The 23829-nt window shown below is 40.4% G+C and overlaps 1 protein-coding gene and 1 pseudogene across 1 annotated transcript in view; one reads left to right on the forward strand and one right to left on the reverse strand.

Annotated features, from left to right (window-relative positions):
• Positions 1-322: 322 nt before the first annotated feature.
• The window catches only part of Gca (grancalcin), a 29783-nt gene continuing 6276 nt past the window's right edge, over positions 323-23829 (forward strand). The window contains exons 1-5 of the mRNA NM_145523.3: positions 323-455; positions 8273-8446; positions 15152-15221; positions 21961-22004; positions 22273-22420. Of these exons, the coding sequence (NP_663498.1) occupies positions 429-455; positions 8273-8446; positions 15152-15221; positions 21961-22004; positions 22273-22420 (463 nt within the window). The 5' untranslated portion in view covers positions 323-428. The remainder of the gene's footprint in view (positions 456-8272; positions 8447-15151; positions 15222-21960; positions 22005-22272; positions 22421-23829) is intronic.
• Gm13590 (predicted gene 13590) lies at positions 4792-6366 on the reverse strand (annotated as a pseudogene).

A 23829-nucleotide genomic window follows, 5' to 3' on the forward strand; every position in this document is an offset into this window, starting at 1 on the left:
AAAGTTACAATTATCTGGTCCAAAGGAAATACGGATAGGCTACAAGAAGTCATCACCTGGTGGGTTTGGGGTTTCTACTGAGAAAAGTAACTCTAGGAGTTGATGGCCTGGAGAAGCTCTCCTTGGAGGGTGGGGAAATAACTGTGGAGGAGGCTTCTGGTAAGAACTCGAAAGAACCAGTAAGAGAGATGGACTGGAATCCAGGAGACAGGCTGCAGCCAATCACAGGTGAGATGGGCGGGGCTTGCTCTGGCAGGGGTGGGCCTGTGGTCGGGGGCGGGACTCCAGGCAGAGCCGGCTCACCGGAGCGGAGGTGCGCGGCACTGCGCTCGGACCTTCCGCACCTGTCGCACGCACTTGCGCTTTCCCCGCTCTAAGCCGCGCTGACGCTGACTTACTGGTGACGCGTTACTTTCGATCGCCTGGTCATGGCCTACCCGGGATACGGAGGGGCGGTAAGTCCTCGCGAGCTGTGGCGACCCCGCGGGCCGCATCACCATGCGGAGTTCACCCTGTGGCCCTGGCAGTGACCTCTGGTACCAGGCGACGCCGGGACACCGTAAGGTGCTAGAAGCTAGGGCTGGGCGGGGCCCTGCGCCCAGGGGAGAACCGCGAGCTGGAGTCTGGTCCAGAGCCTCAAGAAACGTCCTTGTCCAGGCGGTGGTGTGAAGTGTTTGTGCTTTCTAGATTTTGTTTATAGAGTGGAGGAGCAAAAGACCATGTCTTGTTCCATTTACCTTTTGTGATTTATCCCCAACTTAAGTAGTTTTTCTAGTTATCTTTTTACCACCATATCTTGTCTTTTAAGTTGCTTATGAAAAAAAAAATTGAGATGTACGTTCAGTGCCTCCTAAACTTTTCTTTTTCTATAGTACCAAGCGCGACCGGATTTTCTAGACTTTGCTTTTGGAGGGGTTCGGCTGTTCCCTCTTCTGTAACCTTAATCCTCAGTACCTCTGAGAGTTTCAAGTCATTATTGCAACCTGTGGGTAGACCCTTCCTCTTTCGAAAGAAGCTAAACTTTCACTCCCCTCATCAATGTTCTGCCCAGTGAGGCCGGCTATGTAGTGTGGCTGGGCAGTGGTCACTGCAGTGCTGGCAGAAGAGAGCAGATTTCCTAGGCCTGTTGCTATTTGTTGTTCCCTAAAAAGAGACATTAGTGTTTTGTTACAGATAGGTGTAGACATTGACATGTGATTATGGGCTTCAAAAAATAATCCCTACCCTTGGGAGTAAGTGATTAGCTTAAAAAGTAATTTTTCAGTTCTAGGCCTTCAGCTTCAATACACACTTTACTGAAACTGGTTTGCTTGTAGTTACTTGCTTGAATTCCAGCTAGCATTGTGCACTTTCAAATATATACTCCTCATTAGTCATTTAAATGGACTGAGAACGTCCTTAAGGTAATGTTATCAGTCCACCTTTTAATACTTGTTATATTTAGTTGTTATATTAAAAAAAAATAGAAAGTAGTTTTTGCTAGGAGATACACCTTTGTCTAATAAAGTATATATTTCACGGGATGCATTTCCAATAAATTTTCATTTGTTTAATGATTATTTATCAGAGATAGCTGAGGATGTAGCTTAGTTGGTAGAGTGTTTCCCCTGGGTTGGATCCTCAGAACCACATAAATTGGGCATGTTAGCCTGGCCTGAAGTCCCAGCCCTTGAGAGGTGGGGGCAGGAACTACAAGAGTTCAAGGTCATTCTCAGCTTGAGGCTAATCTGAGCTCCCAGAGACCTTGTATAAATTAGTTTACAAGGGCCAAACCCAGCTAGAACCAGCTGAGCACGGTAGGCCAAGGCAGAATTGTTGAGAGTTTCAAGGCCAGCCTGTGTCTGCAATGGGGTCTAGGCTCTCCTGAGGCACAGTACAAAATCTTGTCCCCCAAATGTACAAAGGCTAAAATAAAATAAGAATCCTCAAGTTGTATACTTTTGTATATTATTATTTCTGTACTAATAAAATTGTATCTTGACCTAAAGGAATTTTCTTTCTCATTTTGGTCATAAGAAAGAAAACAAAATAAACATATGCATATTGAAGTATAAATGTGAGAGGAACATCTGTGTTTTTTGTAAATTTTAAGCATTAAATACACAGAAATTTAAGGGATCCAAATCGTTACAATTTTTATATAATTTCATTTTGGAAAACTATGTTTCTTCAAGAAAAAATACTAGACCACTTCCTCTAAAATCCTCTAAAATTAAGGTTTCTTAATGTATAAATATACTTGGATATGAAATTTATTTTAAAATCACACACACATATATATAAGTTTCCGTAGAACTATAAAAAAATAAAATTTTTATAAACTATTTTAAACTGATAAACCACAGAAGAAAGTATATTACTTGTGAAAATACAATGAACATCTGTAATATTTTTTATCACACATTCAAGCACTATAATGTTTTCTATCTTTGCCTTTCATTTCTTAGTTGATTCTTACACATTTGCTAATTATAAATACAGATTTTACCTCAAACCCAGTAATGAGATTTAGTGCCAGGAAAAGCAAAAGTCCAGATTTTTATGTTGACATCATGGTTTTAATTTTTAAAAATTGTTTAAAATACAATGCCCAACAAAATAGAGCAGTGGTACAAACTATCCATCCAGACAACCAACCAACCAGCCAACCAACCAACCAACCAGCCAGCCAGCCAGCCAGCCTGCCAGCCAGCCAGCCAACCAGTCAACCAACCAACAAACCAACCAACCAGTCAAACAACCAACCAAACAGCCAACCAATCAAACAGCCAACCAACCAACCAAACAAACTAACCCAAGCAGAATCATGTGGTTATATGTAATAATTATTCATCATATGAGAAGTTTATTTTAGTGTGGTATCTAGGAAATAGTTGCTCTGTGAGTTTCCTCAATAAAATATACAAAAGTGACTTAAACAAATACTATCTCCAAAAATAAGAGTACTTCATAAGGGACACACAATTACAGTTTTGCTAATCCTAAAGGTGGTGAGAAAAGTAAAATAGTATCAAACAGTACACCTACCTCACATATAATTCCCATGGAACTACCAATGACATCTATGCAATGTGCCTCTTTTCCTAGTGTATAGCTACCTACCAACAAAGGAAGGATGATTCTAAAAGTAATGGTACTGCACAGGATGGCTTGTGGCCGGTACCCCACACACGAGGAAAATGCATGTAGTTCAGCATCCATAGAGCACAGTGTGAAGATACTGTGTCTAGACACAGCAGATACTCCAGAACAGAAAGATATCCACAAGGAGAGTTAATGTATAAAACCATAGCACACAGTTAAATAACGCACATATACTGCAGTCTTTAAAGAAAGGCGATCATCCTTCTCATTGTACAAGGATAGGGAGTAGTCATTACAGTTACCTATCATGGTTTTGATAACACACGCACACACTTGTAGATACATGTAGAGAATGAGTGTGTAAGTGGAATTTATTTGTCATATTTCTCAAGTTAAATTTCTGTGGATCTGCAACTTCCAGGAAAGGAAAAAATAAAAGCCCTCTTCACTGCGAGTTAAGAAAGGTCTCGATTCTCCATCCCGAAGATTCACTTCAGACATTTTGTTCTACCGTTCATCTGATAATTAAATTAATGGAATTTTCCATTTCTGAATGTGTATTTTCAGTTTGCCAGTTGTTTCAACAAACAAGTGTCTTTTAATGTTTAAACTAGCTGCTGCAAAATATTTAAGAGAGGATTTAAACTTCAGATCTGACGGATTAAACAGCAAATCAAAACAAGGAAAAAAATTCTAGGGGTTTATGCCAGGTGTAAACATATGTAAAATTTAAATTGCAGGTTTCATACTAAGTTAAGGAAAGATTCCACCTTTCCAGTCCATTCTATTATAAAGATCTGGCAATTGATAGGGAGAAAATGTATGTGAATGGTTGCAAGAAAAAATGGTCCATTTTTCTAACAGAAACATATCTAACTAACTGTTCTACTTAGTCTCTTAAATTTAATAACTTCATAGTTTGCTGCCAACATTTTAAACAGATTGGAATATCAGATTATACAATAGAAAAACATACATCAAAATTTAGCAAAGAAAACTCACATGTGATATTTTCTTTAAATTTTTATTTATTCACTTTATATCCTGTTTACTGCAGTCACCCCTGCCCCTAATTCTTCCCCTAACCCTCCCCCACCTTTTCCTCTGGAAGAGTAGAGGCCCCACCTGTGGCACATCAAGTCTCTGTGGGGCTGGGTGCATCCTTTTCCACTGAGGCCATACAAGACAACTCAGGTAGAAGAACATATCTCACAGACAGGCAACAGCTTTTGGGATAGCCCCCACTCCAGTTGTTCGGGATCTGCCTGAAACTACATATGTGCTGCATGTACGTGCATGGTGGGGGAGAGGGATATAAACTATTATTTTAACGATTAAAGAAATATAAATGGCTGATTCCTCTGTTAGCAGAAACATTTATATTTATAAATATATTTATAAATCTGCCATGTGTAAATATATACATAAATAGATAATGTAGATGTGAAAGACTGATTACACAGTCTGAGTTTGAACCATGTGTGTGGGACCAGCAGTTTGTTTCAGGTCATGACCCAATATGGCCCCTGCATCTTTTTTTTTTTTGTTGTTTTTTTTTTTTGTTTTTTTTCGAGACAGGGTTTCTCTGTGTAGTCCTGGCTGTCCTGGAACTCACTCTGTAGACCAGGCTGGCCTCGAACTCAGAAATCCGCCTGCCTCTGCCTCCCGAGTGCTGGGATTAAAGACGTGCGCCACCATGCCTGGCAGCCCCTGCATCTTTAAGAACTGAATAATAAAAGAAGACCAGCAACAATCTGAGGTGGAAGGTGACTGAGGGGATAGTACTCAATACTTAATACTGAAAACTTGCTGCGGAGAGCCAGCTCAAAGGGAAGGCTGTGCAGGTTGGACTTGTCATTCAAATGTACTTCCAGGTTCTCCAGGGTACCAGGTTTTTCAGGAAGATGAATAGCAGGTCGTCTCCGATGATGATAGGATGTACAAGCTATAAGGTTATCAGTACTGCTGCACTGCTTGATATCAAAAACGATTTCAGTGAATCCTTAAGATAAGCAATTTCATTGGTCAAGGGCTCTGGCTTGTTCTCCCATAGACCCAATTCTCTTAATTTCCTAAGGTTTCCAAGATTTCGGGGAAGCATCTTTGGAAAATTGTTTGTTAATACTAGAACCTCATGGAAGACAAGTTCAGACACATCCCCTGAGAACTTGGTGAGCCAGTCAGTGCCCAAAGTCAGTTCTGACATAACTGTCCAAGTTCCCAAATCTAAAAGAAGTGAGGTTAACTGATGGTCTTCATATTCAACTTAATTAATTTAGGATTAACCTCTCCAGAGGATTTCAAAATGAGATCCTTGGATTCAGTTGGGATTTATGTTAAGGGAATAAATTGTGGAAAGCTCAGATGGACCCACTGGATATAGTTGGAAGGGATTTCTAGCTAAGGTCTGGCTACTCAGTTTTAGAAGACCAAGACTCTTTAGTGTAGAAATTGCTATTTTTTAAATTCAAATTCTTAGATTTACAGCACTTTGCTAATGATCTGGGTATTCCTGACAGTCTATTGTATCTCAGGCCAAGATGGTTTGATAGGAATATTGGGTGTGGGAGGTCTGTTTGTTCATTGTTCTGCAAGTCAAGGTTGGTTATCTGGATGCAGTTTCCAATGGCCTTTGGAAAGTGTTCAAGTTGATTGTGAGCTGCATCCAGCATAAAGCTACATAACTTGCCAGTTTTAACTGTTAGTTTAGGATTTTGTTCTCTTGAGTGCTGAGTTTAGGCAGATTTTTCATGTCCTTCTCCTAAAGTATAGAGCAGGGAGTAAATCAAGCCTATCACCATTGAAGGAATTCCCCAAATCGAGCATCCACAGCTTCAAGAATCAGGCAAACTAGTCAGTGAACTTCCACTGAGAGCCAAGTGTCAGGAGATTTACTAGACAGCCCATCCCTGCTGGGGGAGCTTGTAATTTGTTACTGTATAAATAAAGCTCAATTAATTGAGTCAGCCCTTTGATTGATGATGGCAGTATATTGTATAGATCCCTTGGATATTTCCTCCAGGCAGTCGTTAAGCTCCTTACTAGCTGAATTGTTCGTAAGTCCAAGTGCTGGATTGATGGTGTTGTCCACTGTAAAAGCCATCCCTGCTTGGGCAGCACTGAAATCCTCCCTTCTACTTTTCCCTTTCCCTCTGGTTTTAGGTTCTTTTTCTTTGTTTCCTCCAAACCTCTAGAAGCTTTTGCCCCATTTTCTTTTTCTTTGGTGGACTGTGCTTGGGATCTTTCTTTGTAGTCGTTTTCTTTGCCTAATCTAGCACACATGGTGACTCAAGCTGAGACAAAATACTACATGGACTTATTTTATTTGTGAGAAATCCAGAATGGAAGATGAAGAAACAAAGATCTTACAGTCAAGTAAGCCTTGGTGGAGCTGGAGCGATGACTCAGCAGTTCAGACTACTGGGTGCTCTAACAGAGAATCAGGGTTCAATTCCCAGCACCCACAAGGATACTCTCAATCGTCTGTAATTCCAGTTCCTGTGTATCCGAAGCTCACTCTACCCTCTTCAATCACTGTATATGTAGTACCAGCATACAAGCAGGCAAAACCACATGTAATAAAAATAAATAAAACCCGAAAAAAGAAGTGTTCACAGGAGGAAGGAATCGTCTTGGAGACACACCCATCTGTTGTGTGTTGTATCTCATAGTGTTATGGTCAGTTCTGATAACTCACTCTGACGGATATCATGGTGCTGGGGTGGGGGGCTGTCAGGAACGACTCATGACCCCTTCCTGAATGTTTTTCCCACAGTTCCTCTGCTTCCTTCATGCCTTCTGCTTTACCACAGCCCAGAGTCTCCTGAACAGTCTACCAGCAGGTTCCTGAGTCACGTGTGTTTCTCCTTCATCCTTGTAATTCTTTTCTCTTTCTGCCCTCCGGCAGTCTTTGCTTCTCCTGGTGCAAAGATCCAGGGCAAGGCATTTTTTTTTGGTTGTTGTTGTTCAGAATTGAGTAATGAACAGCATTAATGCTTCTTTCATCTCTGGAGTCATAAAAATGCAACACAGTGTGCTTTTCCAAGTATTCATCTGGAATATAGACTGTGGCCATCACAAAAGTTAAGTACATGGGCAGCTTCAGTAGTCAGACTATGTTTGAATATCTGGCCCATTCCAGAATCCTTGACGTTTCAGATCCTCAAAGACAGAAAGGACAGACTACTTTCCTGTTTCATGGACAGATGAAAATCAGCATGAATGATGGAAAGTGCTTAGAGAGGAACTGAGCAACTCTAAAGCCCTCTGTGGTTGTCCACCAGATTTTCATGCTGGTTTGGAAGAGGACTTTGATTGGATTCATCTTTTTATTTTCCTCTGGTCATTATACTTTTTGGAAGAAAAAACCATTTCCTACAGTGAAGGGTGCTTCAGCTCTATGCTTTCCCATGTTTAGGCTATGGCTTCACTGTATATACCAGATTTTCAACTAAGTACATGTCTGGAAGTGTACTTATAAATTTACTATAGGTGAAACCCCAAGGTTTTACTTTCTATTTGTACCTGCTTTTAGTTTTGCTTAAGATCATACATACATTTTTCCTTTTAAGTAGTGGTCTTCAACCTGTGGGTTATGACCTTCTTGGGATCAAATGATCCTTTCACTGGGGTGGCCTAAGACCACCCCAAACCATATATATCTAAATAACAATTTATAACTGAAGCAAAGTTACAGTTATGAAGTTGAAAGTAATTTTATAGTTGGATGTCATCCCAACATGAGGAACTATATTGAAGGATCATAGCATTTGGAAGGCTGGGAACCACTGTTTTAAAGGTTCCTAGAGGCTTGAGGCTGAAGGGCAGGCTCAGTGGTTAAGAGCAGATCCTGCTCATGTAGAGTACCCAAGTTCAGTACTCAGGCAGCTCACAACTTTAGCTCTAGGGGCTCAAACATCTTTTGGCTTCTGTAGGTACCTACACTCACATGCCCAACCTTCTCCCTTACATATATTCCCATGATTAGAGGGTAGAAAGTTCTCTTTTATAGTTTTTTTTTTTAATGTCAAGTAACGTGTTGACAAACTGTGTTTTAATACAGGGCAGATGGTATCTTATAGTCTAAGATTTAGTGGTGGATATGTTTGCAAAATTTGGCCACTGGATTTTTAGGTTTTAGGTGATTTCAAATAACTTTTTATACTAACCTCTTCTTTTCACTCAACAGTTTGGAAACTTCAGTGGTCAGATTCCAGGCATGCAAATGCAGATGGGCCAGCCAATGCCAGGGGCAGGTCCCAATATGTTCTCTGGTGGCTACCCTGGATACCTGGGTTATTCTGACAGCTACTCCCCTGCCGACGACTCCATGTGGACTTATTTCACAGCTGTTGCTGGTCAGGTGAGGTGGTAAATCTTTCACCAAATACTAGTCAATAATTGATCACTACCCACTTAGTGTATCATGTAAAATGGCTATAAAGTTTATGTCTTAAGCTTATGTAGAATAATACTGTTCTTCTCAAAGATGGGGGTAGACATAACTGCGTTATTTTTTAAGTTCCATTGAGTTTGCTCTTGACAATTTCACATGTGAGTGAGGTGCAGTCTTATCATTATAACATAATCTCCTCCCATTAACATCCCATCATCCTTACAAGTCCCCTTCCACAGGCATGACCTTCATTGCTGTTGTTGTTGTGATTTGTTTGTTTGTTTTTGAGAGTCACTGAGTTTAGTTGGGATGGTCAGTTTCATTGGCTAGTAAACTGCTCATCTGACTGAAAGGGGCAACACCTCAAGCTGGGGAATCTGATTCTTCCTGACAGTGTGCTTTCTGTGGGAGTGGAGGTGCTTTGTCCCAGTCAGGCTAAAGTGTAATTGCAAATGTGTTGGCATTGAGCAACAGTGGGGCCCGTGAGCGGTAATGGGAGCCTCAGGGTTGCATCCTCTTGGCAGGATGAGTGTGGTTTCTCTCAATGCATTGAAAGCAAGCGTTCACTTCCCCTCCTTCTTCTTGGACATACGCTTTTATTCTTCAAACACTACCTGGACTTTTATGCCCATCTGCTACTCACAGAAAATCAGGTGGCCCTCTCCGCAAACAGCCAGACCCTGCCTGTTTTCCAAAACTGTGAGCCAAGATAAACTTTTAATAAATGTGCCCGTTTCAGGTGTACGGTCATAGCTACAGACAGTGGAATATATGACATAATCATACCCCAAATTAAACATTTACTAGTTGTTTTTGGAATTATGTGTGTATGTCTGTGTCTGTATCTCTCTCTTTCTGTGTGTGTGTGTGTGTGTATGTGTGTGTCTGTGTGTGTATCTGTATGTATGTCTCTGTGTGTCTGTGGGTGGACATGAGTGGCAGTGCCCATGGAGTCCAGAGGCCTTCTTATCATGTGGAGCTAAGGAGTCACAGGTAGATGCGAGCCACTTGACCAGGTTCAGGAAATCAAAGTTTGGTCTTTAGAAAAGCAGTAAGAGCTCTTAACCATTGGGTCGTCTCTCCACGCCTGCTGAATTATATTTATATTTTAAAAGAAATTTCTTCATTAGGTTTCACACTGAGAAACACCCTACTCTCAAATGACTTTTAAATTCAAAACCAAGTCAACTGATTTATAAGAGAAAAGGATGAATGCTCACAGTTTGCTTGAATACAAAGACGTTTTAGAACTGTAACTTAATAAGCATAGGAATAATATTCACAGCTTTGGCATCAATTCCGTTAACTGTAAATACACATATTGCAGTTAAGATGTAAGTATGTCAAATGATGCAGTAGGAAATCACTTCTGCTGTCAGACATTAATTCAAGTTGAGAAACTGCATGTGTTATCACAGACAAAGCTATATCATGTTTAGTAATAAATGGTTTAAGTTGATGGCACACTGCTACAGAGATTATCAAAATCATGTTGAGACTTTTCTATTTTTTTAACACAAAAATGAAAGCAAAATGTTAACTTAATGGTGTGCTATGGTATTAGCAGTCAGTCTCTATCTACTACCTTGGATACATGTGTAGGGCAGCTGTTTGTGACCACAGAGCAGTTCGAGCCTGTCAATTCAGGTTTCTGACTTGTTATTGACAGTATGTGATCGCAGTGGCTTTGCCTCTTCTTATACTATTAACATATTAATTTATCATAATTAAGTAATTTTATACATACTATCCTGGCTAGGGGCTCATAGTGCTGTCTTGAAAATTACAGGCATGGGATGCAGATAAAGGGCCATAGGAGTAGGGTTCCATAGCCACAGACTGGATCTGCGGCCCAGAGCTTTGTGCTTCCTGATTTGCTAAGATGTAACAAGCCACATGACAACCTCCTCCGCCATGGACACAGCCCAAGTCACTGTGACTTCTTCACCATGATGACCGTGTCCATTTAAACTGTCAATCAAAGTGAAAACTCTAGTTTTTAAAAATAGTTTCTAAAAAGTATTGGGCCATAGCAATAAAGTAATTTATACAGTAGTATACTCATTTGTGTTGGTTTTCACTGCATTTGATATGAAGGAAATATTATTTATTTCATTAAAATATTATTTCATTATTACAATTATGATTTTATGCATATGTATAACATGGAACTATGTACATGTGTATAAAATCTTAATTATATTTTATATATGGATGCAAGCGTGTATATAAAACCACATCTATATCGTGTATGTTTCTACCCACGTTTCCTAGCTCACAAATCCTTCCCCTAGTGAGGGGAAGTTAGAATTTCTCATTTGTAAGGCAGATTGTAGAAACTCCATCTTCCCCTGCTTTCTGATTGCCATAAAGAAATCCCATACCTTATTTTGCATGGTGACTTGTTACAAAGCCCTTAGTCCAGAACAGTTCTGCTGTGTCCTGTGGATGCTGTAGGAGATGTGGATGCTGTGAATTATACGGGAGAACAGAGCAATATGTCTCTGAACTGTGATACAAAATATTAAAGGATGTCTATTTCTTCCAAATATCATTTGGATCAAATTCCTAAATTTTTATTGCCTTTTTTTTCTTTTGTTGGCCCTTTTCATTGAGAATAAATATTACAATATGAAACATTATAATAATATATTTTTTATATATAAATGGGTTTAAAAATTATAAAGTCACAGTCAAGCCTTATTTGATACCAGTATTGTGCTCTGGAATATTAGGCAGTAGAAAGTCTAGAGAGGATGAGACCAGTTGCCCACAGTCCCCTTTGAGTGAATGTCACAATGATCAAGAACCTAGGCCCCACCTAATATTTTTATCTGTTAGGGGACCAATGCATTAGCCATTCACCTCTGGTAGATATTCAACTCAAACACAATACATACTAGGTGAGAGGAATTTTTTAAACTCCATTTTAACCTTTTGAACTAAATCTGTGGTCCATTCTTGACTGAAACTGTGTTGTGGCAAAGGACTACATCATTTTAGTAGTATGGCCCTTCTTTAAAAACTAAGCAATTGAAATGAAAGAGCAAGAAATCTAAAACCTGATTCTTAAATTCAGGATATAGTAAAGATGGTTGTGCTGGCTAGTTTTATGTGAACTTGACACAACCTAGAAAGGCAGGTACCTCCAAGGCATCCATAAGATCTGGCTGGAGGGTACTTTCTTAATTAGTAATTATTATGGGAAGGCCTAACCCATGGTGAGTAGTGCCTTCCTTGGGCTGGTAGTCCTGGGGTCTATGAAAAAGCAGGCTGAGAAGCCAGTAAGCAGCAAACTTCCATGAGGTCTCTGCATCAGCTTCTACCTCCAGCTTCCTACCCTGTTTGAGTTCTTGTTTGTACTGACTTCCTTCAATGGTGAACAGTGAAATGAAAGTGTAAGCCAAATAAACTCTTTCCTCAATTTGTTCTGGTCATGTTGCTCTGTCACAGCAATAGTAACCCTAAGATAATGGTGTGTGCACATGTATATGTGTGTTTATGTATACACACACACACACACACACACACACACACACACATATATACATACATACAAACATCATATACACACACACACACACACACACACATATACATACATACAAACATCATATACACACATACACACACACACACACACACACACACACACACATATATAAAACACCATTATTATGCTTAACAATTATTGGGGGAAGGGGTTTAGCATGTGTGTCTATGGGATATAACTGGATGGCATATCCAGACTATAGGCTAGAATTTCAAGTAGAGAATTACGTCTAAATCTGGGTCAGGCTATCAGTTGGTGATTTGTAAATTATGGTTGTTTCTGGGAGAGGCTTGGGGCTGAAAGGACTGAGCATGAAAGAAAACCGTGCACTGGGAGTTCAGATGCCGGCCGAGGAGCAGGAGAGGCTCTCCCCTGGTTTTCGGTGCAGTCTGTAGCCATGCTCCCGCGTGTTGTAGCAGTGGAGGATTTACTGAAGTGGGTAGCAGTTCATAGAACACCGACAGCATCTTAGGTTCTGTTCTTCCCTTGAGTGCTCTCCAGGCCCCGTTGCTTTTCTAAGAACAGAGGCTTTGTACAGAGTTGCTCATCACTCTTCCTAGATTCAAGGCATACGACAGTCATATCCCAATGACATATGAAACTGTATTTGCTTCTGCATACTCTACTAAGGTCTAATTTAGAATTGGAATTGTGTGTGGTGTGTGTGTGTATGTATACACACAATTATATATATATGTACATATATATATATACATATATATAATACATAATATATATATATTATGTGTGTATATGTGTATTTCCATCTCATATACTTTGGAAACATAGCATCATTGTCATTGAGCATAGTTAATAAAGGAATTACCTTTGTCTCATTGTCACTCCTTTCAGTTGCCATAGCAGTCCTCTAATATAAAAACCTGGTGTAACCTTTAATTGTCTCTTTATTGCTAAGTGGCTTAGGGGTCAGGCTGGGTTAAGACATGAGAGATTTCTGTCTTGAATGCCCAGCTTAAATGTGTTTTAAAATGTGTTCAAAATAAACGGAGCTTTAATGTGATCTTTAGAAACAATGAACTTAAGAACCGTGTAATGGGCACGAGCTTATTTTCCTCAGCTTTTGAGACAGGTCTGGCCCTGTGTCCCCACATGGCTCATTTGCCTCACTTTCATGTTGACTGTGCTTAAGTGTACAAAGCCCTTTCAACCTGTCTGACGACTTCACTTTTGTAAGGCATTAAAATATATGCCAATCTATTTGACATGGTTAAAGTTGCTTGTTTTTAGAAGATAATTGAGTGGAGTAATGTAACTGGAAAGAAAGGATCATCCATGTAAATGGATGTTCTTACATCTCGTCCAAAGCCTCTTCATAAGATGGAGACTTTGCAAATGGCACCAGGGCACAGTGGAGTGAGTGGCTGCAGTTCCGTCTGCCCAGGAGGCTGGGACAGGAGGACCACTAGTGCCCAGGAATTTGAGACCAGCCTGGGCATAATAAGATTCCCATAAAATAAAAATCAAAACAAATAAAGTCTCAAAATCGTTGAGGAAGTCAATAGACAGATTTCGGCAGTTGATAGCCTTGAGTTTGTCAAGTGGGTAAAGCAGTGTCATGAAGCACGTGTCCAATCCTAAAGCACAGATTCTCTCTGATCTACATTGTATCAGTCCAGAGCAGTGCGTGAAGAACAGCCAAGATGATGTGCCCCTCGCCAAGTTCAGGGCTATGGACTGACATGGCTCTCTTAATGTTCATTCCCCCAGAACAGGGACAAGCCCAAAATACTTCCTATGTCCTTTCACTTAAATTCACAATACTTTTTTCTAGGTTTCTTTTTCAAATAGTATTGCTACAAAATAACTCTAAGTCCCTCAAAGTTTATCTTCTATGTTCAGAAGTATAGAATAATATATATACTGTGTGGCGATAGTTGAACTTGTGCGTGAATGTTGCAAAAGAGGGTGGCACAGGGGCAGAAACCATCAGTCCCCACCTTTATTTCTTATAATTTTAATTGCATTGGTGGAAGATTTCATAGATTCACTTGTTTCTTGAAAGTTTTAGTTTTATGTTGTCTGTTTATAGAATTCTATGTATCGTTCTGCTGTCTGAATATTTCATTGATTTGTTAGTGGGAAGAAACTGACATCCCTTAGAAATTCTTGTTAATTCCATTTTTTTGTTGTTGCTGTTGTTGTGTTTTCGAGACAGGGTTTCTCTGTGTAGCTCTGGCTATCCTGGAACTCACTTTGTAGACCAGGCTGGCCTCGAACTCAGAAATCCGCCTGCCTCTGCCTCCCGAGTGCTGGGATTAAAGGTGTGCACCACCACCACACCCGGTTGTTAATTCCATTCTTAACTAGAGTGTTAAAGAGTTAAGGAGAAAAACAATTTATAATTTTTTATTGTCCGTATGTGAGAGGACAGTATTTAAAAACCAAAGACGGGGAGAGAAAGCTATTTTCTAATCCTTTATTTGTCAAAAGTCTATTCCTGTGTGGTGACTGAGCACACCTGGTGTCCGGGTTGCCCTCTCACAGCAGTGGCCTAGCTGCAGAGCTGCCAGACTCGGCTATAGAGCATGATGGTAATTATTTACACTGAGAGTGATCAAGCAACTATTATAATTCATGGTTCTCGAAACCTAATATTGGCTTGAAACAGTTACTTCAGAATAGGTAATTATTGGTAATGTTAACGTGAGTGGGATGTGACAGAGTGGCTTCTGATGTCCATGTCACTGGAGAGTTTATTTATTTATTTATTTTCTAAAGCAGCCTCACTCTTAAAACTATACTAATTTTTCTTCAACACTAGTTTTAAAAATAACTAAGGAGTTTGTAATTTGGTAAAGTCCCTCTAAGCTCAGTAATGGAAGGGAAGGGAACACTCAGGTGCCTCAGGGAGCACGGCAAGGGTGACCAGGAGTAAGGTGCCGAAGCGTTTGCATTGTTCTGACCCCTGAGAAGACAAGGCAATTGTATCACATCTCAGACCCATGGAGAAGGTTCAGTGGTGGTGCAGTCTGGGGTGTGCCTTTGCTGGCAATGTTCGTTATATAGATTCTGGTTTGTACTGGTGTGAAAATGGAGTGTTTCTGGGTTGTCCTTTGGTACCATTGCACTCTCAAGCTTGTGGCCATTCTCTTCTGCAGGATGGTGAGGTGGATGCTGAGGAACTGCAGAGATGCTTGACCCAGTCTGGAATTAGTGGAACTTACGCACGTGAGACCATGTTTGCTCTTGTTTCTTCTTTCTTGTTGCATAGGCGATTAGGATAGGATTCATTTCTAGCATTTCAGTCCCACACCTAAAATAGTAAACACTCTACATATAACAGGTCTAAAGAATCCGATAGTTCTGGTTATACACTCCTGACTTAAAACATAAACTACTCAGGAGACAAATTTTTGTTTTGTTTTGTTTTTGCTTTTTCAAGACAGGGTTTCTCTGTCTGTCCTGGAACTCACTCAGTAGACCAGGCTGGCCTTGAACTCAGAATTCCGTCTGCCTCAGCCTACCAAGCATTGGGATTAAAGGCGTGCGCCACCACTGCCCAGCAGAGACACATTTTAAAAAAGTGGTTATAAGTGACTTCGTTCAGATTTTGCTTCCAGGCTGCAAAGTGTCCATAGCTTTAGCATCTTTCAGCTGTAGCTTTTCGATTACCAATTGATGTCCTGCTATGAAAAATGAGTATTTAGCTACCTTCCAACCTTAAAATCACTCTATCCCTCTAAAATTTCATCGTTTGTTCTGCTGATGTATAATAGTGTATAATATGTATAACAATTTGGGATCCATCATTAGCATTTACCTTATCTCATGTCTACACGTGGCTTATAGCTATGTTCTGTGACAGTGTATGGCTACCTTTCTTTGTTAAGTAGCCTTTTGTCTTTCTCAGAAATCACAGTGGCTAGTAGCGGTAAGATACTGCTGAAATGGCTGCTCCATTAAGGGAAGAATTTGATTGTGCATAAGAGAGAAAGTAGTTAGAGTCATATGGAAGAGTCCAGTGTAAAGAAAAAAAGACAGGGGACATTGACAGGGCTATCTGCAAGAGGAGGGGGAATAGGGACATAGCAAGAGAGGGGACAGTACAGAATAGCGGGGGTAGGGTGGGGAAGTAGGGGTGGCAGTGAGGATATCAGGAGGTGGGGGCAGGAGGAAAAGCTTGTTATGTAGAGAACAGATGGATAGTTGGGAGGAGGGAAGGCTGAGGAGGCGAGAAGGGCCAGAATGTTAAGGGGAGGGTCTTAGAGAGATACATTAGTGCCTTATGAATAGGCACGGTAGGCGCATCGAGGCCAGCACAGGCTTTGATAGGCAACCACGGGAATACAGCCATGGAGAACCACCTGCGCTTCTGCCAGAGGCAAAGGAAATGTCTCCCTTTGGCAGATGGGAACCTGTTTCAAAAGTTTCTGAGGTATGCTGGTTCTTATCTAAAGGCCAGAAATCCATCTATAGTCCAGCTTGAGCTAAGCCAAGACTCATTTCTGGACATGTGCATTGCCTTCTAGAGTCTGGGAAATCGGTGTTTGCTAGGGATTGAGTCCCTCTGATTTTCCCCGGTTTCCTGGGATGCTCTCTGTGTTACAGGAGGGTCCCTGTCTTTCACTGCCACTCTGCACTTCTTCCCCACTCCAGAGTTGCATCTCTCCTCTTAGTCTGCCTCTTGTTGTCTAGTATTTATTCCACTGAGGTATCTCATTAAGTGGCTTTTATCAAATTTTGAGACTTTAAGTGTCTGAAGAAGCTTTCATTTTTGTCTCAATCATTGAGTGGCTGCTTGTCAATGGGTAGAGTTCTCTGAGACAGCCCATTTCCACATATACTTCACAAAGAATGTTTTACAGAGCAGTGGGTGGTGTCCAACTAGAAGAAGCAGGAGGAGGCCTGGGGTTTTAATGCTCCTGCCAAAGACTTTCCTGCTGCTGTCTGGTTAACAGTTTCACACATATTTTCAGAAGGACGTCTTCTGGTCTGCAGGTCCATCATCTACGTTTCTGTCTCACCGGCATCAGCTTTGCTTTTCCTCTCTGGACGCTCAGGGATCATTCTGTTTCTCACAGGGCCCTGATGCTCTGGCCTGTCACAGTGTAGTGTCTCGTGGTCTTGCGTGAGGGAACTGAGTGGGTGTGTTCAGTCTGGAATCTCTTGTACTTTTTTGTTCTGGGAAATTTTCTTCAGTGGTGTTTCCTCTTTCTGTAATATGCATTATTTGGACCAAGTCATCTCTTCTCCTTTTTGTGGAATGTCCTCAACTTTCTTTTATAAACCTTCTGTATCTTTTCATCTTGGGTGGTAGTTTTGTACGCTCTAAGAGCTTCTGCCCTTTTTCACAAATGCTACACTTTCTATTTCTATTAATAGTTCGCTGAAACTATTAATATGCTTATTACATGGCCTTTTCTTCCTTAAAATTACTTTTCTTTTCTACCTTCTTTGGTTATTTTCCCTGTCAGTTCTTGAGTGTCTAACACTTTGTTGCTCAAGTCTCAGAAAAATGCTGAGTAAAAGCCCTGATCTGGTAGACTGTGCTCTTCCGTGTAAGGTGAAGCTGGGCAGTTTCGCTCTGGGATTCGGGGCTCACTGTCATGAGAGATTTCCTTTGTTTCCTCTGGGCTGCCTTTTCTCCTGTTCTCCTTAAGAGAAAAGGCAGACTTTCACAGTTCTTAACTCTGTGTAAATTTTTAGGTAATTGGCTTGTTTTCTGCAGCTCATTATTCCCATTGTGCCTCCTGTCCCACAGTCCAGAAACATCCCCAGAAAGTGAAGTCCTGCTGGGTGAGCGTGTAGGTGTGCCAGCCGTCCAACGGCGTAAGGCAGGGAGGGGATTGGGGCTTTGCATGCTCTTAAAATAGCCCTTCCCTCAGTTCTGTTTTTAGCCCCACCTTCACACACATGTTCAGAAGCTGCCAATTCCTCAACAGTTGGCACCTTTCCCAAGGTAACTCGGTTGTTTCTCAGCATTTCTCGTTATGCATAAACATTAAGTAGCCACATCTCTCGACTTTCGAACTTGCAAAATAATTTTCTGTTATTTCCTTTTCCTTTAAGGGTTGAAGTCCACCCTGACCCCCAATCAACCCAAGGATAAAGTAAAATCTGTCATTTTGGGCATGAAAAGTCTGTCTTTCTACTGTATAAAAATATTTCATCTTTAAATTTCTATCCTGAGATTGAATATATGCTTACTTGTTTATGTAATTTTTTGAAAAAGTTATTTATTTATTTATTTATTTATTTATTTATTTATTTATTTATATGAGTACACTGTAGCTGTCTTAAGACATACCAAAGAAGGCATCAGAGCTCATTACAGAGAGTTGTGAGCCACTATGTAGTTGCTGGAAATTGACCTCAGGACCTCTGGCACATCAGTCAGTGCTCTTAACTACTGAGCCAACTCTCTAGCCCTGTTTATGTTATTTTTAATTTCTGTTTTTTAAATTAGATATTTTCTTTATATACATTTAAAATGCTATCCCGAAAGTTCCCTATACTCTCCCCCCGCCCTGCTCCCCTACCCACCCACTCTTGCTTCTTGGCCCTGGCATTCCCCTGTACTGGGGCATATAAAGTCTGCAAGACCAAGGGGCCTCTCTTCCCAGTGATGGCCGACTAGGCCATCTTCTGCTACATATGCAGCTAGAGACATGAGCTCTGGGGGTACTGGTTAGTTCATATTGTTATTCCACCTATAGGGTTGCAGAACCCTTCAGCTCCTTGGGTGCTCTCTCTAGCTTCTCCATTGGGGGCTCTGTGTTCCATCTTATAGATGACTGTGAGCATCCACTTCTGTATTTGCCAGGCACTGGCATAGCCTCACACGACACAGCTATAACAGAGTCCCTTCAGCAAAATCTTTCTGGCATATGCAATTGTGTCTGGGTTTGGTGGCTGATTATGGGATGGATCCCTGGGTGGGGTATTCTCTGGATAGTCCATCCTTTCGTCTTAGCTCCAAACTTTGTCCCTGTAACTCCTTTCATGGGTATTTTGTTCCCTATTCTAAGGAGGAATGAAGTATCCACCCATTGGTCTTCCCTCTTCTTGATTTTCTTGTGTCTTGCAAATTGTATCTTGGGTGTTCTATGCTTCTGGGCTAATATCCACTTATCAGTGAGTGCATATCTAATGACTTCTTTTGTGATTGGGTTACCTCAGTAAGGATGATATCCCCCAGATACATCCATTTGTCCAAGAATTTCATAAATCTGTTGTTTTTAATAGCTGAGTAGTACTCCATTGTGTAAATGTACCACATTTTCTGTATCCTTTCCTCTGTTGAGGGACATCTGGGTTCTTTCCAGCTTCTATTATAAATAAGGCTGCTATGAACATAGTGAAGCATGTGTTCTTATTACCAGTTGGAACTTCTTCTGGGTATATGCCCAGGAGAGGTATTGGTGGATCTTCTGGTAGTATTATGTCCAGTTTTCTAAGGAACCTCCAGACTGACTTCCAGAGTGGTTGTACCAGCTTGCAATCCCATCAGCAGTGGAGGAGTGTTCCTCTTTCTCCACATCCTCACCAGCCTCTGCTGTCACCTGAATTTTTGATCTTAGCCATTCTGACTGGTGTGAGGTGGAATCTCAAGGTTGTTTTGATTTGCATTTAATCTGGTTAGGTTCTTCTACTTCCTGAATGTGAACCAAGCTACATTGTCAAAAAGATGTCACAGAACAATTTCTTTTTTCATGCAACTCTCCCAACTTTCAGTAATTTATTTTTGGAGGAACTTAGAAACCCTTCTTTTGAGCTCATATTGCTTTATCTATAAGATTAAGACTGCTATACATTTGGTATGCTTGTGTTATATTTTATAACCCACTATAATGGTTAATCTTTATCATAGACACAACTAGACTTGGGAATCCCCTATGGTATACACCAGTGGTTGTGTTTATCAGAGCATTTCTAGAAAGACCCACCCTGAGTGTGAATGACACTGTCTCCTGGCTAGTGTCTGGGTGAAAGAGAAAGCATTCATTTCTCCTTGCTTCTGACTGCAGATAAAACATGAGCAGCTACCACGTGCCCCATTCTTTAGGTTTTTTATACAACAATGAAAAAAGTAATACACCCACACCTTACTGTTTCTAGCAGAGGGTTTTATCATTTTTCTTTAGGTATTTGGAAATTTACCTCATTTAATTGGCTTGATGGATTTCAAAATGTTATCAAGCAGTATAAAATAAAGTGAATCTAAATTATCTGTTCATTAATATCAAGGATCTAAAAGAATCTTGTAAGCTTACTTGAAATTTGCTAACATATCTCTTATTTTAGAAAAGTCAGCCCAACTAGTTGAATGTAATTGTGATAAAATTTTGCAAATTTGAATTATTTTTAGTGGCTTGGCTTCATTGTAAGTAAATAGAAATGTTAATATTTCTTACAATGCCTTTAGTTTAATTACTTCCTTTATTCATAATATAATTGCAACATTTTCACCCTCTCTTTTCTCCCTCCCATCCCCTCCCATGTACCCCTCTGTTTGCTCTCTCTGTCAAATCCATGCTCTGTTTTTTCATTAATTATATCACATACCTATATGCATATGCATCTATATTATTAAATACATGAATGCAGTCACCTCAGTCTATATAATGTTGCTTGTATGTATGCTTTCAGGGCTGACCATTTGTACTATATAACCAAATGGTATGCTCTTCCCATGGGAAAACTTTTTCTCCTGCTTTCTGCATTCATTACTTGCCTGTAGTACACCTCATTGCAAAAGAGTGAGGGAAAGATAGTGAGGATCAGAGGCTCAGGGAGTTTGCTGGGAGACTGTGTCTCTTAGGAATGTCGACACTACCCCCGGAACTCCTTTCTTAAGATGGTTTGCTGTTGGTCTTCCTTTCTTCCCTTTCTCAAGAGAAGACAATTGCTTCTGCTCAGAGGATCACCTTTTCTCACTAGATCTTTCTCCCTCCCTCTCTCCCTCCTTCCTTTCTTCTTTCTTTCCATCCCAATTCTCCCCTCACAAAGTCCCTCCTTCGATCCCCCCTTCTCCTCTGAGAAGGTAGGGCCACCTGGGTATCCCTCTACCCTGGCTTATCAAGTCTCTACAGGATTAGGTGCATCCTTTCCCACTAAGATGAGACAAAGCAGCCCTGTTGGGGATCAGATTCTGGTCACCCTACAGCTTTAGGAACAGTCCTCCTCCTCCCCTCCATCTGCTACATATCTGCCAGTCCCAGGCCCTGTATGCTCTTGGCTGCATAGCTCAGTCTCTGAGAGCCCCCAGGGGTCAAGCTTAGTTGACACTGTTGGTCTTCCTGTGGTGTTCCTGTCCCCTAGAGGGCCTGCAATGCTTCCCTAAGACTCCTAGAACAGATGCAGAATCTCACTGGATCTCTACTGAGTCAGCACATTTCACCTACCCCGAGTCTCCTCTCACCTCTAATCCTTTTGTTGTAAATTTAGAGTTCATGATGAGGAAGTAGTAAGTTTTCTTTTCTGCTGTGTCATCGCAGGGATGTTCTTGGTCTAAAGTGCAGTATTTAAGAATGTCCTGGTCTGACCTTTCTTTGCCTGTCTGATGCCCTCTTGCTTTTCCCACTCACATGTTCTCTAAGTGATGCACATGTTGTACACGGCAGATATCCAGGGAAACCTCCCTCTCCCTGCCTCTGCTGTTGTGACCACTGAAACCTGCTTTCTTCCCAGGCTCCAGGCAAAGCCTGGGAAATCTGTAATGCATCCATCGCAGTAACTTTCAGTTTCTCTGTAACTGGCTTCATGAAGTGTGAGTAATATGAAGATGGTAATTTTTTTATACATTTTATTTTTATTTTTCTAAATGTATAGCAGTCAATAAATATTTATCGCCTAAAGTGACTTTGTGATGTTTACTTGTGAATATTTTCAGAAAGTGAAGAACACCCTAATGTTACATAGATAAAACTGAGAAGTCTAATATTCAAATGTCAAATATGTTTTACAGCTTTCAGTTTGGAAACCTGCAGAATTATGATTGCCATGTTGGATGTATCCTTGAATGAAAACAGAAACTAGGAGGATATAGACTTACTGCTTTTTTTTTTTTAACATCAAACCAGTTGTTAATTTTAGAGCTAACTGTATTCTGTAAGATCCTGTTTAAAGTCCACGTAGTTTCATTTTCACACCGAAATCTATTCATAGTCTGTGTCGGGCTAACTGCAAAAGAATGTGTACTTTTCAGTCAGTGATTCAGCATAGGATCAGATAAATTCTCTCAGGTAGCCAAACTTATTTTTGTTAATAAAACCGTTAGAGAGACTACACAGGAAAAATGGGGTTCAACGAATTCAAGGAGCTTTGGGCCGCTCTTAATGCCTGGAAGCAGAACTTCATGACCATTGACCAAGATCAAAGTGGCACGGTAGAACATCATGAGCTGAGTCAAGCCATCGCTCTTATGGGTAAGACCGCTAACATGCTTTACAATCTTCTTGACTCTTTGGTAAAGAAATGGGCTTCTTTTATTTATTTTATTTTTATATTTTATATTTATTATATCTTATGAGTTAGAGGGTTTGCCTGAAAGTGTATATGCACATGATATATGTGCCTGGTGCTCTAGGAACCCAGAGGAGGGCATCAGGTTCCCTGGAACTGGAGTTACCGTGTACACGCTGGTAACCAAACCCAGGTCCTGTACAAGAGCAGAAAGTATTATTAACCACTGAACCATCTTCTCAGCTCACAGCATTATGTCTGTTAGATGCTTTAATTAATAAAGGACTGTTTTCTCTTAGTGTGTCCCTTAATTTTGGCTCACAACTGTAGGTACGTCCAAATCAAAGATACTAACACAATCTTTATTACTGTCTTATCTTTTCTTTCTCTCTTTCTCTTTCTCCCTCCCTCCCTCCCTCCCTCCCTCCCTCCCTCCCTCCCTCCCTCCCTCTTTCTTTCTTTCTTTCTTTCTTTCTTTCTTTCTTTCTTTCTTTCTTTCTTTCTTTCTTTCTTTCTTTCTTTCATAATTTTTGCAGTAGCATTGAATATTGAGTCCTGTATATGGGAGACCAGCTCTCTACTGTTGAGCCCTATGTCCATTCGGTAATTTTATCTGAAATTTCTCCCAAAGACAATTTTCTACTCATGAATTTCCTGAGTATATTTAATTATCACCCCTAGTGGTAGCACCTGACATGTATATTTCATACACTTACAACTTAGTGGACTCTTTAATTCTGTATGAAAGACTTATGACTGTCAACCATAGGTTTCTCTACTGGAATCTAGCTTTTCAACAGAAAAATAATTATTTTGTTTTTCTTCTTTTTCCTTACACAGTATAGAACACATGTGATAGGTCCTAAAAAACTTCAGAGTGCAAAGAATGCATTTCAAATTAGTTTAAAAGATGTAATTATTTTCACTGTACTTTTTAATAGGCTAAGTTTCTTGGTTCACTTTGCAGAGTGGTAATATCCATTGATGTTTCTTATGCTGACAGGTAATAATGTGGTACTTTGCTATACTTTCCTCTTTTATATCCTCCTCTTCCTCATCTTCTTCCTCCCCTTCCTCCTCCTCTTCCTCCTTCTTTCTCCACATATATACTGTGTGTGTGCAGTTTTTTTTTTTTTTTAAAGATAGATTCTCACTCTGCTCATTTTATAACCCAGGCTGGTCTGGAAGTCACTATGCAGCCCAGGCCTACCTCAAATACACTGAGATCGTTCTGTTTAAGTTTCTGAAGTTAGAAATGTGAGCCATGCTTTTCGTATTTTTACTTAGCTTTAAGTAGTTTTCTTAATTTTCTTACCTAGTAATTTTGTGCATGGCTATTTATAAACAAAATGTATATAAATGAAAGTTTACC

Source organism: Mus musculus, chromosome 2, assembly GCF_000001635.26.
Source record: "Mus musculus strain C57BL/6J chromosome 2, GRCm38.p6 C57BL/6J".
NCBI lineage: Eukaryota > Metazoa > Chordata > Mammalia > Rodentia > Muridae > Mus > Mus musculus.